The sequence below is a fragment of the Elephantulus edwardii genome, unplaced genomic scaffold (genome assembly GCF_000299155.1).
Source record: "Elephantulus edwardii isolate Elephantulus edwardi_28Jun2011 unplaced genomic scaffold, EleEdw1.0 scaffold00302, whole genome shotgun sequence".
In the NCBI taxonomy this organism is placed as follows: Eukaryota; Metazoa; Chordata; class Mammalia; order Macroscelidea; family Macroscelididae; genus Elephantulus; species Elephantulus edwardii.
The window spans coordinates 685,623-702,715 of NW_006400052.1; the positions used below are offsets into that span (position 1 = coordinate 685,623).

The following is a 17,093-nucleotide window of genomic DNA, read 5'->3' on the forward strand; positions in this document are numbered from 1 at the left end:
ATGGGTTCCTCATCTTTAGGGACATACAAGCAGACCACAGCATCATACTTTACCAGGAATATTAGTATTTTGAGTGGGAGGTTGGACCATGTGACTTCTTTCTGCTTTGAGATTTTGCAATAATTGCCTTTCTCAGCCTCAACTCAGTAAATAACATCAAACACACACATGCTAGCCTGTGTTTGATAATGTATAGTCAGAATCTATTCAGTAATGAAAATGCAAGATAAAAGACTCAAAGCGAAAATGGAAATGTCTTGGTGGTGGTAGGTGCCATCAAGTTGAATACACCTTGTAGCAACTCTGTGGACAAACCCTAACCCTAATCTTCCTCTCTCCTGTGCCATCTTCACAATCTTTACCATGCTCAAGTCCATGGTTACAGTCACTGTGTCAGTCCATCTCACTTCCACTTCAGAATCTTCCTCTTTTGCTCTTTGATTTTCTACTTTTCTCAGCAGATGTCTTTTTAAAAGATATGTGCATAAAGTATGATGGCATTTCTCCGTTTTTGCCTCTAAGGAACAAAAAGGTAAAAGAGTGTAGGTCTGGCTCCATGGACAGTTCTGTGAGTCCATTAAGACTTCATCTCTTTTTGTCCCTGTTCTCCTTGCTAGTGCCACTGTCTGAGTCCTCCTTGTGAAATAGACGTGGGATCATTCAGACCATAGTATTACCCAGCAGCTTAGGAGGCCCAGTAGAAGATAAAATCGTCTTTCCTACTGTTTCTCATGGAATCCTTTGTTGCTGAGTCCATCCCGCTCATGGGGGTCATATAAGACAGAATAACCATGCAGCACAGTCCATAGTTCCCAAAGATGAAATCTTTGTGGCAGCATACTGCCATATCTTCTGTAGAGCAGCTGGTGGGTTTCAACTGTTGACCTTTTGGTCAGCAGCCAAACATGTAGCCACTATGTCATCAGGGTTCCTGTTCAGCAAAAGACCCAAGGAAAGCCACAGGAGTTCCATCCCCATTGCTCAGCCAATCACAGTAGCCCCAGCGTGGACAGGGATCTAATTGGCCATCTCTGTCATATCAGCATCCCAGGCCAAGAGTTGGGTACTTAAAAAGAAAAGGTTCATTCTCCAAGGGTTAAAGGCAGAAACAGAAGCACAAATGCTAATGGGTAAAACCAAGACTGACTCTAATAGAATTTCACTTTCTACTCGTTTATCAGTATCCAAAGGTTGTTGTTTGTTGTTGTTGTTATATACCACCCAGTCACTTGCGACTCTTAGTGACCCTATGTATAACAGCCCTAAACCCTGCTCTATCCTGTGCCAATCGCACTGTCTCTGACACACCCACCCCATTACCCCAGTCACTGAATCAATCCGTCTCATAGAGGGTCTTCCTCTTTTCTGCTGTCCCTCCACAATCCCAAACATGATGACCCTCTCCAAGGACCTGTCCCTCCTTACATGTCCTAAGTATGTCAGACAAAGCCCCAGAATCCTTGCCTCCAAGGAGCAGTCTGGTTTAACCCTCTCCAGGTTAGCGTAACAAATTATTACCAGTAACTGAGTGGCTTAAAACAGGAGCTCATTGCCTCACGGTTTTGGAGACTTCTTGTTGTTGTGTACCTTCATGTCGGAACCAACCCCTAGCTGACCCTCCGGCGGGTTTTCAGAGGGGCAATTAACTGCACGGGAAGAGATTGCCCATCCTTCTCTATCCTTCTCTCGCGGAGCAGCTGATGGCCTCAAACTCACGCCTTTTTGCAGAGCAGCTTCTTGCCACTAAGCCATCAGAGCTCTTGGAAGGGCAAAATGCAAGAATCAGTAGATACAAAGAGCTTAGGGCCAAGGCAGGGGAGACACCAGAAGTGCTTCCCTCACTCATTCTTGGGGAGTCAGGGAAGACTACCTGGAGGAGGAGAGTTGGTGAGGTCAAGCCAAAGGCAAGTAGCCCGCACCACCCTTTCTTGGTCTACGCACAACTTCAGATTTGCCCTGTCTTTTGGCCTAGGCTACCAGCCCTGCGACCCTCAGGTCATCTGCAACCGAGTGAACCACGTTCACGGCTGTCTGGCGGAGCTGCAGGAACAGGCAGCGCGGCGGCGAACGGAGCTGGAGGCGTCGAGGAGCCTGTGGGCGCTGCTGCAGGAGCTGGAGGAGGCCGAGAGTTGGGCACGCGACAAAGAGCGCCTCCTAGAGGCCGCCAGTGGTGGCGGCGGGGCTGGCACCGGAGGCGCGGCGGGCGCTGCTGGCAATGCAGGCGGCGCGCACGACCTGCCCAGCACTGCTCGCCTGCTGGCGCAGCACAAGATCCTGCAGGGCGAGCTGGGCGGGCGGCGGACGCTCCTGCAGCAGGCGCTGCGGTGTGGCGAGGAGCTGGTTGCCGCCGGCGGCGCCATCGGTCCGAGCCCGGACACGGTGCTCCTGGCTGGCCTGGCGGAGCGCGCGGCGAGCGCACGGCGTCGTTGGCAGCGGCTGGAGGAGGCGACGGCGCGGCGGGAGCGGCGGCTGCAGGAGGCGCTGGCGCTGCACCAGTTCGGCGCGGACCTCGACGGGCTCTTGGACTGGCTTCGCGACGCCTACCGCTTGGCGGTGGCTGGGGACTTCGGTCACGACGAAGCGTCCAGCCGCCGCTTGGCGCGCCAGCACCGCGCGCTCACCGGGGAGGTGGAGGCGCACCGCGGGTCGGTGGGCGGTCTACGGCGCCAGCTGGCAACGCTGGGGGGCGCCAGTGGCGCAGGGTCTCTGGTGGTGGCGCTGCAGGTGCGCGTGGTAGAGGCAGAGCAGTTGTTCGCTGAAGTGACGGAAGTGGCAGCGCTGCGACGCCAGTGGCTGCGCGATGCGCTCGCGGTCTACCGCATGTTTGGCGAGGTGCACGCGTGTGAGCTGTGGATCGGCGAGAAGGAACAGTGGCTGCTTGCCATGCGCGTGCCAGACTCCCTTGACGACGTTGAGGTGGTTCAGCATCGGTGAGCGCCATGCGGGACAGAGGGCAGGACTCCTGAGTCCTCTTCCTCTCTCACCGTGTCTCACCTACATTGGTTCAACAGTTGCCTTGTTCCTTGGCTGAAATCAGTGGTTCCAATCCCCGCTTCATCCTAAACCAGACTTGTGACTTAGCACCCAAAACTTGACAGACATATCTGAATTTTAGTCTGTAAAATGGGAACAAAATGAACCCCAGCTTCACACACTTGTGAATAGTAAATATATTAACCTGTGCAGACAATTGAACACATCAGGGGGCATTTCTTGAGCTTTTGCTTTTATTACCACCAGGCTTTCATCGTCCCCTGGCACAAATTAGTGACCTGAGCTCCTTCACTGAAATACTCATTCCCATCCTTCCCCAGGGACTCCCTAGTCCCCTGCACAAATTTAATCTAATACTAAATGCCTGCTGACTGAATAAGCGACTCTCATAGGTCACATCTCCCAAGCTAATTAAATAGCTCCCACACTTACCACTTTCTCTCCACTTATTCTTTACCTCCCCACGAGTTACCATTCACAGTTGTCCCTTGTCATCAGCAGAGTTCCAGGACCTTTGTGGACATCAAAATCCTCCAATGCTCAATATATGAGTATAAAGTGGCGTGAATATTTACATGTAACTTGTGCAAATCCTCTCCCACCCTTTAAATCACCTCTGGATTGTTTAGGGCTTGGAAAAGTAGAGGGCCAGCAAAAGAGAGGAAGGTCCTCAACAGATGGATTGGCAGCAATGAACTTGAGCATGGTAGAGAGAATGAGGATGTCACAGGATAGGGACAACGTTCAGATCTGTTGTTAACAGGGTCATTGAGTCATAGTCAAGGGCACTTACAACCACCACGGGTTATCATAGATATAAATAGCACAGTATTCTCCGAGGACACTCTGGTGGTATAGTCTGTAGAGAGCTGCACTGCAAACTCAAAAGCAGCTCCTCTCCAGCAGGTAAAATCCACCAGCAGCTCTTTGGGAGAAAGACAGGCAATTTTCTCCCATGTGAGCTCCTGAAAACCCAGTGGAGGGTCAGCTATGAGTCAGTTCTCACTTGATGGTGATAAGTTTTGGGTGGATTTTTTTTTTGAGGGCTTGTTTTGACCACTTAATTACTCCCCCCCACCCTTGAATATCCATGGTTGGTAGAATCTGTGGGCAGTCCTGTACTTGTTTGTTTACTGGCTTTGTTAGTAAATTGTTTGGCAGGATCATGTCTTTCTCCCTCTGCACGTCTCTTTATGAGTATCTTACCCATCATCCATTTCAGCAGCTATTTCTTGACTTCTTAGGGTCCAAGCTTCTGAGCGTCTCCATCCTCCTGCAGGTTCGAGAGCCTGGACCAAGAGATGAACAGTTTGATGGGGCGTGTCCTGGACGTGAATCACACAGTGCAGAAGTTGGTGGAAGGAGGTCACCCCAGCTCAGATGAGGTGCGCTCCTGCCAGGACCACCTCAATAGCAGGTAGGTGGGGCCTGATGCTTGAAGTCCTTCCTGATACCTGACATCATTCTTCTCTTCCTCAGTTACTTAACTGTGGAAATCAAAGATGCACCATCTCAAACCCTTGAGGTTATAGCAGCCATCTATACATCATCAAGGAGCTCTGGTGGCTTAGTGGTAAGGAATTGCATGGTTTGAATTCACCAGCTATGCAAGGGAGAAAGATGTCCAACTTACAGCCTCTGAAAATCTGCTGGAGGGTCAGCTATGAGCTTGTTCTGACTGTGGCACATAACGATAGGAAAAACTTGGGGGAAATGGTAATACCCAATACTAGCGTGATGTGGTACTGACAGAATTCAGTGCATTTCTGTTGTTCCTTCATTTATTTGTTTATAAACTATTTAGCATCTACCAGGAGTTATCTCCAAGTATTCTATGTACATACTTTGTCTCCCTAACTTTATTTCCATAGACTTGGAAATCTATGGATTTCTAGAGTTCAGAACTCACCAAGAATGTCATCGCTGTTGATAGGTGCTGTGCAGTCATCTCAGACTCACAGTGGGCCCTGTGCTGTGCCATCGTCACAATCACTGCTGTTTGACACAGTTGTCACCACAATGGACTGGAGCACATCATGGGGATGGTGCAGGACAGGGCGAGGTTCAGATCTGTTGTTCATAGAGTCATTATTAATCATCATCAGCTTGATGGCACCTAACAACAATAACATGTGCCAACAATAACACATGGCTTTAGCCACATAACCTCCTTAAATACTTAAATTCATTCCATGAAAAACAAACACAAACAAACAAACCAAAAACCTCATTTCATCAGCTGGACATTATCATCATCATCATCATCATAATCATCTGCACTTTCCAGACAAGGGAAATGATTTGCTAAAAATCACATGGCTATTGCATGGCCAGAGCAGAACCCAAACATGGATTTTTCCAATCTCTGCCTTTGGGATGTTCCACAGGAGCAGAGGGGAGCTCTGGTGATGCAGTCTGGCATGTTGAACCACTCACCCAAAGGCCATGGTTTGAATCCATGCAGTGGGTATTCTCCTCCCATCAAGATTTACAGCCTCAGAAACCCAGTGGAAGGTCAGAAACCCAGTGAGTCAGAACCAGCTCAACAACAGGGAGTGGGTAGGAGAAGCAGAGAGCCAGTTAGTAAATAAACGAAGAAAGAAGCTCTTTAGAGGAATTGGGGAGGAAATAGGGTCGGATGGCCCCAGTAGAGCAAATCAGGGTTGGTCAGAAGGTTACAATTTAACATGGGCCCTCAAAGGATGAGAAGGCTTTTCCACAGGAGTATGTGTGAAGAGAGAGGACAGAACCTTCCAGAGAGAGGCCAGAGCTGGGACCAAGGCCCACAGTAGGAAAGGACTTGGCAGGTCCCAAAGATTGTCCCCACTCAATCACAGTAGCAAACAGGCACTATCTGAAACACTTCATATATGAGGTAGGCGCTATGATTGAGCCTATTTTCCTGACAGGGAAATCAAGGCACAGTGAAGGTCACTTGCCAGAGGTCAAACAGTAAAGAGGAAGGGCTGGAATTTTACTTCAGGCAATCCAGTTCCAAGTCTGTGCTGGTAACTTTGACCACACACTGCCTGAAAAAGAGCTGTGTCAAGGGCAAGGGCTGTCACTCCCCTGTGACACAGGTGATACGTCATTTTGAGGTTAATTTCATTTGAGATAGAGCAAGCATACCCTTGTGTCACTATATTCTCAGCACTTAGCTCCTAGTTGTTGTTATGTGCCATCGAGTTGCCTGGGATTCATAGAGACCCCGTGTACAACAGCCCTATACCCTGCGTCTATCCTGTGTCAATCTTATTGTCTCCAACACAGCTACCCCCATTACCCCAGTCACTGAATCAATCCGTCTCATCGAGGATCTTCACCTCTTGTGCTGACCCTCCACCGTCCCAAGCATGACGTCCCTCTCCAAGGACAGCTCCTAGCAAATGTTCAACTAATGGTTGTTGGACCTAACATGTTAATGTTATGCGATGATAAAAGCAATGATTTTCAAACCTTTTTGTACTCTTAAAAACTATCAAAAAACCTCAAAGAGATTTCGTTTATCTGGGTTGTGATAGTCGTTATGTGCCATCAACTTTGAACCTACTCATAGCTGACCCTCCAGTGGGGTTTCAGAGGCTGTAAATCTCCAAGTGGGTGATTTCATATCTTTCCCCTAAAGAGCGGCTGGTGGATTCAAACCACCTGCCTTTGAGTTGGCAACAGAGTATTCTTTTTAAATGCTTAATAAATCGTTTAAAATAAAACTAAGAAATCTGTTTAAAAATGGAGGGGAAGCTGTCCTCCAAAACAAACACTGTAAAGTAAGAGGGCCACAGTTTCGCATATTTTACAAATCTTTTAACTGTCTGGCTTAAGAGAAGGCAGCTGGATTGTCTCATAGGCTTCTGTATCAGATTGTTTTGGTATCTCTGAAATCTGTGAAATCATTTGGTTATGTGAGGCTTACACTTTGAGAAGTGCTGCTCTGAGAAAGTAAGCCCGATAGAGTTCCTTTATACAGGGTTAGAAATTGGAGTTTGAGGTAAAGTGACTATCCAAGGTCACAGAGGGCTTGGATTGGGCCCTGGGTCTCCCTGCTATTCGCGCCAAGTAGGTGCTCCTTCGCCCCCCCCCCCCCATTCTTCTCCTTTTCTTGGATAGGTGGAACCGCATCGTGGAACTGGTCGAACAGCGCAAAGAAGAGGTGAGCGCGGTGCTGCTGGTGGAGAACCACGTGCTGGAGGTGGCTGAGGTGCGCGCCCAGGTGCGCGAGAAGCGGCGGGCGGTGGAGAGCGCGCCCCGTGCGGGTGGCGCCCTACAGTGGCGCCTTAGCGGCCTGGAGGCAGCTCTGCAGGCACTGGAGCCCCGCCAGGCGGCTCTCCTGGAGGAGGCGGCTCTTCTGGCCGCGCGCTTTCCCGCTCAGGAGGCAAGGCTGCGCAAGGGCGCAGAAGAGCTGGGCACCGAGTGGGGCGCGCTGGCAAGTGCGGCACAGGCTTGCGGAGAGGCAGTGGCGGCGGCCAGCCGCCTCCAACGTTTCCTGCACGACCTGGACGCGTTCCTGGACTGGCTGGTGCGCGCCCAGGAGGCAGCGGGAGGCAGCGAGGGGCCCCTGCCAGGCAGTCTGGAGGAGGCGGATGCGCTGTTGACGCGCCACGCCGCACTCAAGGAAGAGATGGACCAGCGTGAAGAGGACTATGCGCGCATCGTGGCGGCCAGCGAGGCACTGCTGGCTTCGGACGGTGCCGAACTGGGCCCAGGCCTGGCCCTCGACGAGTGGCTACCACACCTGGAGCTCGGCTGGCACAAACTGCTGGGCCTGTGGGAGGCTCGCAGGGAGGCCCTGGTCCAGGCTCACGTCTACCAGCTCTTCCTGCGCGATTTGCGCCAGGCACTCGCTGTTCTTCGCAACCAGGTGCCAGCTACATGTTGCATGGGAGCTTGGAAGTGCAGGAAGAGGCCAGGGGACGAGTGGGAAATTGTTAAGGCAGTGAAACCGTTGGTTAGGGGGGGAAAGTTGGTGGTGCTGGTGGTACCACTGGGTTTGTGACTTATGGTGACTGGACAGGTGATTTGGGTAGCTGGGTCATTCATTGAGCATGTGTGTGTAACAGTTTTAAGATTATAATGGGGTTGGCTAGAATCTTATCTGGGTCCTGTGCCTATTCTGAGTGAGGAGAAGCTTGATATTTATTAGAGTGCCGTACTGAATTTGTGAGTTATACAGATCTGCAGAGTGTCCGGAAAGAAATGGGCCTGAGAAGCTCTTGGGATGAATAACAGAGAGTGTCATGAGGGGCACTGATCAAGTCAAAACCCACCCCACCTCACTGTCTTCCATTTGATTTCATTCACTTCCAACCCACTGACCCTCCAGCATGCCTCACAGCCTGTAAGTTTTAACAGGAGCAGATGACCTCATTGACTCCAGAGCCTTTCCTTTAGTAGCCCAGCACATAACCCACTAGGCCCCCAGCATGCTATGAAACATTTCCTCATGACCGAGGGAGAGCAATTACTAAAGGCACAGTGAGTGATGGCAAACTAGGTAGTGGGAGGTCGAATATGCAAATCCTCTTCATCATGGGGACTGTCAGTTTGCATGTTTTCTGGAGAGCATATGTGGCTTGAGATACCGCATGTGCTGGTGGTCTGGGGGCCAGTGATCGATCCATCCTGGAGGTCCTTTGGGAATGGGACTCTCCTTTGAGGATTTGAGCAAATGAGAGCTCCAGTTTTCAGATTATCTGAGCACAGATACTGACGTTTGGAGATCAGGTATGTAAGGGAAGCTGAGGCAGCTGGACTATTTGGGTAGATGGGGAACCCCTGGAATCATGAGGCTACTCAATATCAGAGCTGAAGGGGCCTTGAGAGCCCCTTTATTAGTTAGAAAACCAATCCCAGAGAGAGAACTTCCAGAAGTTCATACAACACACCTAGTTTGGTCTTGAATCAATTAATCAAACATTTCTCGAGTGGCTTCCTTTGTGCTTCAAAATCAAACATGAAATCCTACCCTCATGTATTGTGGGTGTGAGTGTGGGTGTGGTGGGAGAGAATTGTAATTAAAGAATAAATGTATATTATGTCAGGAGTATGTTAGGAAGGATAATGAAGCAGGATCAAGAGATACGACAGGAGTGGGGTGGTTTTGGCTGGGTGGTCAGGAAAGGTCTCTGAGGAGGCATTTGAGCTGAAACTCTGCAGGAAATTAAGGGACCAGCTATAGGATGGACTGCAAGGCAGAGGGACCAGCATGGGCAAAGGCCCTGAGGTAGGACGAGCTGGAACACAGTGGGTGGAGTGGTGGCAGTCCGGCAGGTCCTAGAATGGAGAGGGACTGACCTGTGCACCCTCTCCCTTCCCAGGAGATGGCGCTGTCGGGCCCCGAGCTCCCGGGCACCGTGGAGTCGGTGGAGGAGGCGGTGAAAAGGCACCGGGATTTTCTCACCACAATGGAGCTGAACCAGCAAAAGATGCAGGTGGCGGTGCAGGCTGCCGAGGGCCTGCTAAGGCAGGGCAACGTCTACGGAGAACAGGCCCAGGAGGCTGTGGTGCGGCTGCTGGAGAAGTAGGCCCCTCACACCCTAGGAAGCAGGGGGCGGGTTTCGGGGGCGCGCGCAGAGACTAGGCGTCAGGCTCAGATGAGAGAGACCAGATGCGACTCCCCACGCTACCACTTTGCCTGCTTCTCTGCCCCTCTTTGGTTTCTCAATTCCATGTTTTAGATTCAACTTCGGTTCTGTGAAAGGGTAGCTCAGTTGTAACGTCAAAAGGCACAGAGGGGATACACAGTGAAAAGTTTCTCTCCCACTCTGACTGGCTGCGTGGGAAAGGTGGATGGGTTGTTAGAAAGCTAAAATGTGCCCTTACCCAGCCTCAGCCCTGCCGCTCCAGCCCCTTCCCAGGACACCCCTCCTCTAAAGACCCAAGTTCCGCCCCAGTCACCAGCTCCCCTGTAGAAAGCTCTGTGTCTTCAGTGTTTCCTTCGTGCTTTATGGGTGGGTTTCTGCTTCCTCACCATCTGTCCCTCCCTCCGCCTCGTCTGTGAAAGCAGGAACCAAGCACAGATATGTACTGAACGCTGCCTTGTGCCAGACACGTCCAGCCCCTCAACAAGCAGACGACCGCCACCCTCCAAAGAATTCCAGCCTTCCTGGAGCGCATTTACTGGGATCTCTTCCAGTCCCTGTCACTGTCATGTCTCGCTCCCTCCTGGTGATCCAGCTCCCTCCTCTCCCTAGCTCTCTCTGGAATAATCCACACTGGAAGAGAACACCACAGTGACTTCTAGTCACTGCACCACCACCCCCCAGCCTGGAGGCCCCACCCCTCTTCCTGCCTGAGGCTCCAGGAAGGCGAGATTAAGGCATGTCAGGCCCTGTTGTTGTTGTTAGGTGCCACCAAGTCAATTCCAACTCATAGGGACACTTATGTACAACAGACTGAAAGCTGGCTCTATCCTGTGTAGTCCTCATAATCTCCGCAATGCTTACGCCCATTGTGCCATCACTGGGTCAATCCATCTCTTTGAGGGTCTTCCTCTCTTTCCCTGAAGTTCTACTTTTCCAAGCAGGATGCCCTTCTCCAGGGATTGGCTCTTCCTTATAACATATTTAAAGCTTGTGAGGCAAAGTCTCACAGTCCTTGCCTCTAAGGAGTACGCTGACTATACTTTCTCCAAGACAGACTTGTTTTTTCTTCTGGCAGCCTGTTGTTGTTGTTGTTGTTGTTGTTGTTGTTGTTGTTGTTGTTAGGTGCCATGGAGCCGAGTACGACTCATAGCAACCCTATGAACAGACCTGAAATCTGTCCTCCCCTGCACTATCCCACAAACATTTGAGCCCGTAACTGCAGTCACTGTATCAATCCATCTCACTGAGGGTCTTCCACTCCTTTGCCATCCCTCCACCTTTCCAAGCATGATGTCCTTTTCCAAGGAACAGCCTCTCTTAACAACGTACTCAAAATATCCATCCTCGCTTTTAAGGAGCACTCTGGCTACACTCTCTCCAAGACATATCTGTTTGTTCTTTTGATAGCCCCTGGGTTCTTCAGCACCCTTCAACACCACAGTTCAAAGGCATCTATTCTTCTGTCGTCTATTCATTTTCCAGTTTTCAGAGGCATAGTAGGTGATTGGAAAGACGATGGCCTGAATCAGGTGCACCTTAATCTTCAAACTGACATTATTGCCCTTCAGGACTTTCAAGATCTCTGACAACAAACTTTCTGAATGTAATGTCTCTTAATCTCCTGACTGCTGGTATGAAGGGATTGTGGATACAAGTAAGAAGAAATTGTTGACAATTTCAGTCTTTTCTCCACCTATCATGGTATTGTCTACTGGCATGTTTAATATTCTGTGCCAACACCACAACTCAAAGGCACCGATTCTTCATTCTTCCTTGTTCACTGTCAACTTCTGCATTCACATGCAGCAACCGAAAGTACAATGGGTTTGAGTCAAGTATATTTTCATCTTTAAACAGATATTCTTACTCTTTAGCACTTTCAAGAGATGCTGTGCAACAGATTTACCCAATGCACTAATATATAGTGCTTCCTCTTCTACTGACTCACACATTCAAATGGGATATGTGGTTAATATACACACACACATGCGTGCTATACAAAGCCATTCTCTCAAAATGTACAAGCATAATGTCTTTTGCTTGTGTTGGATCTAGTTGCATATTGGATGAATGTGACAAGAGCTAGACTGGACAACATACCTCCACCTCTTGTTTATTACTAGAAAGAAAGAATACTTTTTAGAGACTATTATATCACAGGGATTTTCGATTATGCTGGCGGGGACCTACTCTAGAAGACAGAGATCAGTGTAGGTGTTGGAATGGTGGTGGCCTCAAAGCTTTAACCACCACCTGGCATGTGGCCACCTTCTCAAACCCAGAACTTAATTTTCACTCATCGCCTTCCCACACACACTTCACTTAGTGCCCTTCCTTCCACCGCAGCACTTGTTTCTCCATGTAGTCTGTCTACATGGCAGCTAGTGTACCTGTTTTCTTGGTGCCCTAGCTCATGTCTACCTTGGTTATTGGGTATCTATCCCTGAGCACAGGTATCTTTTCCTCTTTTCCTCCTAATTTCACCTTGGTTAAGACTAGAAGCTTCTATAGAAAACGTGAATGGGGATTCTGATGCTCAGCATACAAAGTGATCGCCTACTGCCTCCAGATGCAACCTGGACCTGCCCTTCCTTTGCCTGTATTTCTTGAGCACCTACTACATGCCAGAAGAGGAACGAGGAAGAGCCCAGAGGACTGTTCATTCCATAATTCATGATGTCATTCCATTTTACAGTCATTCATTATTTTCTTTCATTTTATCATTCATTATTTTTCTTTTCTTTTTTTTTTTATTATTTGGTGTACCATTGAATTGGATCCAACTGGTACAGGAGGAGATTGCCCCTCCTTCTCCAGTGGAGCATCTGGTGTATTTGAACCTCCCGCCTTCGGGATTGCAGTGCAGCTTCTTGCCACTAGGCCACCAGAACTCCTCATTCATTTTTTAGTAAATTAAATAATATATAGCCTGTGCTCTGTACCCTATGTAGACAATGTTGGGCACACACCAGTGACCAAGACAGGCTACAACAGCTGCCTTCTCAGATATCTTACTTTATCTGAGAGGGCTGGCCCAGATGGTCAAGGCTGGAATGGAGGAGGTGTGGGTTCAGGGGTCAGGACTGAGATGAGGAAAGTCAGTGGGAATTTTCTCTGTGGGAGCCTAGAGGAGTATCTGCCCCAGACTTACACTGGGAAAGATGGGGACACATTGAGGATTGGAACAGATCTGATCTCTGTTCTCCACCCAGCTGCTCATTGTATTTCCTTGTCTGCTGTTAATCGCCATCCATTCCATTCTGACTCATGTGCACAGGGCAGAATTTCCTCATAGGGTTTTCAAGGCTGTGTCCTCTTTGAAGGTGGATTTGAAATGCCAATCTTTTAAACAATGAGCACTTAACTTTGCATCACGAAGGGATTCAATTTGCTGGTCTGGTTTTGCTATGTGCCATGGAGCTGGAATTCACTCATAGCTGAACCCCCAGTGGGTTTTCAGAGGCTATAAAGCCCATGGGATGAGATTGTTCATCTTTCTCTCACAGAACAGCTGGTGAATTCAAACTGGTTGCCATTAGGTTAGTGTAACTCCTTACCCACCAGGCCATGAGCGCTCCCCTTTTACTTGTCTAGGAACATACATGACATTCTTTATCACTCTGGGGAGGGATTTCCACACCTAAACCAAAATCCCACTGCCCTAATCATCAAATCACAGCTCACAGGGAGCCTGTAGGACAGAGTAAAACTGCTTCATGGGGTTTCCAAAGCTGTAAATATATTTTATTAACTTTTTATTGTGAATCAGGTTAAGGTTTACAAAGCAGATCAGTTTTCCAATCAAGGAAATAGATGTAACTTTGGGGCAAAAGCTTACAGAGCATATTCATTTGCCATTCAACAATTCCTATACGTTTTGTTGTTAAATTGATTGCAGTCCCCACACTGTAGCATTGTTCATCCTACCTTCTCCTTGTGTTTCCTGAATGAAGGCTGTAAATCTTTATGTAAGCAGATCATCACCTCATTCTCCTTTGGGGATGGCTGGGGGTTTGGAACCACTGACTTGTGGTTCATAGCTGAGCAATTAACCACCATATCACAGGGTTCAGTTTCCACACCCAAAAGGGACAGAAATAAGAGTGAGAAACTGTGACCCTGGTATCCGACAGACTCAGGTCCACCCCTCCACCTGCGAGGTGTGGGGGAGTCATTTAGTCTCTCTCTGCCTCATCTGGACAGATCCTAACCCACCTTTATGTGTGAGGTACTACTGGTCTTATTTTATTCAGAGAGGGAATAGACTTACCCAAGGTCACAGCCAGGGAAGTGGCAGAGCCAGGATTTAAGCTGCTGTTTTCTCTCTCTTACATCCTAGAGGAATGCCCCTTAGCCCTGGGACTGATTAATGCCTGACAGTGTACCTGGGGAGGTTCTCAAAGGATCAATTTCCATTTCAGAAGCATTTTCTGGCTCTAGGGCTGTGGCTGCCCTCCAGGGCTGGAGGGATGGTGGGGAGAGTCTACAGGGAGACTGTTTGTCTCTGGCACTTAAAGTTCTTTCTCTCTTGAGTTCCCCCTCTGTTTTCATGTTGCTTTCTCTTACTCTCTTTGCCTTCATATGTCTGTCTCATTTTCTCTGTTTCTTCACTTCCTTTTCTCTGTCTGTTTTTTCCTTCCTCTATCTCCACCTTTCTGCTCTTTCTTTCTCCCAGCTGTTTCTGCCCTTCCCTCCCACTGCCTCTTTCTCTTATTCAGGCACCTTTTTTGTTGTTGTTTTGGTTTGTTTGTTTGTTTGTTTTCAGGCACCTTTTTAAAACCTTTTATTGTGATTTGAGTGAAGGTTTACAGAGCTAGTTGGCTTTCCATTCAACAGTTCATATACACTGTGCACATGATATTGACCATCCTCACACCATAACAGATTCTTCCCACTTCCTCCCTCTATTTCTTTCATCCTTTTCTGTCCTTTCCTTTCCTTCTTTCATTTTCTTAATTCCTTTTGAAATCTGCATTTCTCTTGAGTTCAATGACTCGTTCATGTAATGTGAGTACTGAATGTCTACTACGAGCAATAGGGATACAGCTGTGAAGAAAACAGACAAAATTTCCTGCCTTCATAGTGCAAGAGATAGTGCTAAGTCCTAAGAAAATGGAAAGAAAAAAGAGCCAGAAAGTATTGGAGAGAGGGGTCAGGTGGGGCTTGGCTGAAAAGGTGACATTTCAGTAAGGATCTGAAGGCTGCTAGAGGACATGGCCTGGGAGCACATTTCCAGGGGGAAGAGCATTGAGGTCACAAGGAAGAGCTGGTACAAAGGCCCTGTGGTGGGAATGGAGAGTTTGAGAACCCCAAGCAGGCCAGTGTGCAGTCAGAGGGAGAAGTAAGAAAGGAGAGGGGTTTGGAAAAGTTAGGCCAGAGATATGTCTTAGAAAGAGTTGGAAGGTCTTAGAAGCATTCTTAGGGGCTGGGGGACCTTGAGATGATAATCTTTTTATGTCTTCTCTGTCTCCCAGGGATAGATATGTGTGAGCTGGAGTGGGTACTATCCAATAGACCTGCCTGTGGCTTTTCTGGCCAGCTGAGGGTAGGGGTTGGGGTGGGCTGGGTCTAGCCTGGTCAGCCCAACTTCTGTCCACCCACCTGAGAACCCCCCCCCCTCAGCCCTCCCGAGACTCTAGTAGTTTAGTAGTTCCATCTGTCCCCACACCCTGGTCTCTTCCCTCTCTCCAGCTCTCTGGCAAGGTGCTTCCTCCCCATCTGCCAGAGCTGTGTTTTGCCCACTTTTCTGCCTGTCCTTCCCTGGGTTGGCCCTGCATCCCACTTCCTCTGCCTCTTCCCCTTGCTGTTCTCTCTCCGTCCTTACCCCTGTTCCATGTCTCACCTTCTGCCTTTTATTCTTTCCCCTGACTGTCTCTCTTCCTTTCTTTTTATTACTCCACACAGGGCCTCTGTCTCTGTCTGTCTGTCTGTCTGTCTCTGTTTTGCTACTGCCTCTTTCTTTCTCTTTGGGTCTCTGTCATTCACTCTGTGCCTGTTTGTGTGTCCCCATCTCTGTCTCTAGGTGTGGGTCTCTCTCTCTCTCCCCACCCCCAGCCTGTGTAAATGCTATTGATGACTTTTTCTCTCTGGGCCAATGTATCTCCAAATCTCTCTCTGACCTATGCTTCTCTCTGCCTTTTGTTCCTGGTTCTGCCCCTACTAGACTGCCTTTCTCCCACCTCTTACGCTGTCTCTAATGGTTGTTATAGATTCTCTCACTGCCCAGCCATCAACGCTCTCTGTCATGGTCTTCTGCTCAGCCCCTCTCTCCTCATTCTTAGGAGCCAAGAAAACCAGCTGCGGGCTCAGCAGTGGATGCAGAAGCTACACGATCAACTTGTGCTGCAGCACTTCCTCCGGGACTGCCACGAGGTAGGACTTCAGCTGTGCAGGGCCCAGTGAAGACCCCCTTTCCTAGAGAGAGAATTTGGATCTGATGAGCGGTGGGGGCGGGGACGCCCCGTCTAAGTGGGTCGTGAAGCAATATTTCCTCTTCACCGCTAGGAGGCGCGCCAAGCCCTGTCTCAGTGCGCATGTTCTGCAGCTCCCTCCGCCCACACGGGCTAGGGAAGGAGGGTGGAGCCTCTGGCGCCCCTGGCAACGAGGCGCGTGTCCGTGCTTACAGGTCCCACGGGGACGCGCGCTGATCTCACCTATCTCTCTGGAGGTTTGTGAGATGAACCCTGCTGGGGGAGGGAGGAATATGGCAAGCAGGGACAGACCAGTGGCCCTGCGCGCATCATCTGTCTGGGACGGTCCTGAACCGAGTTTCTGTCCCTTGAAAAATTTCCAGGCATCAAGATGATCCTGCAAATCAGAGACAGTTTGGACCGCCTTTCCCCTTTCAGGGACGGCTTCAGAGGCAGGCTGTCATCTCACTTTCTCGTCACTCCATCAGAAATTGTTTGAGACTTTAGCCAGTAGACATGGCCCCAGTAAACATTTTTCTAACCCCCAAAGCTGTTCTCTATCGCTAGCTCCTCCATCTGTATCTCACAGAATCAGCTCCTTCATCCCTTCATGAGGACCTGTTTGCCCCAACCAAGGTGGTTCCTGTCCACCCACATCACCCCTCCAAATTAAAGATGGTTTGATCCTTTTCATAGTGAATTTCCATAAGAGATCACTCTTCCTTGTCTATAAGAGGTGGTCCACATAGATGAGGTAGATCATGAGAGATGGTTCTGGACTGACGTCTTAGGGGATCTAGACCCTCCCCCCCTATATCCTTCACCTTCTAGCTGAGGTGGCTCTCCGTTGACAGGAGCGCACCCCACACATATACATACACTCTTCATCCTCAACATAGCTGAGGTAGTCTGGAGCTCAAGGCCTCTTTTAGAGATTATGCAGGAGCCCCCCTGCCCCAGGTGAGCTTGTTCTGGAGTTCTGAGCCAGTTGAGATGGCTAGAAGTGCCCCTCCTCTGTGGTTTAGGAAGGGTGGTGATTCCTCCCCCACCTCTAACTGGGGCCCCGCAAAGAGGCGGGCATGAAGGCAGGCAGGGGGCGCGCGCGGGA

At 49.4% G+C, this 17,093-nt stretch overlaps 1 protein-coding gene across 1 annotated transcript in view; it reads left to right on the plus strand.

Annotated features, from left to right (window-relative positions):
* SPTBN4 (spectrin, beta, non-erythrocytic 4) overlaps positions 1-17,093 on the plus strand; it is a 132,468-nt gene that overhangs the window by 67,647 nt on the left and 47,728 nt on the right. The window contains exons 14-18 of the mRNA XM_006900898.1: positions 1,973-2,930; positions 4,274-4,411; positions 7,102-7,852; positions 9,309-9,511; positions 15,857-15,947. Of these exons, the coding sequence (XP_006900960.1) occupies positions 1,973-2,930; positions 4,274-4,411; positions 7,102-7,852; positions 9,309-9,511; positions 15,857-15,947 (2,141 nt within the window). The remainder of the gene's footprint in view (positions 1-1,972; positions 2,931-4,273; positions 4,412-7,101; positions 7,853-9,308; positions 9,512-15,856; positions 15,948-17,093) is intronic.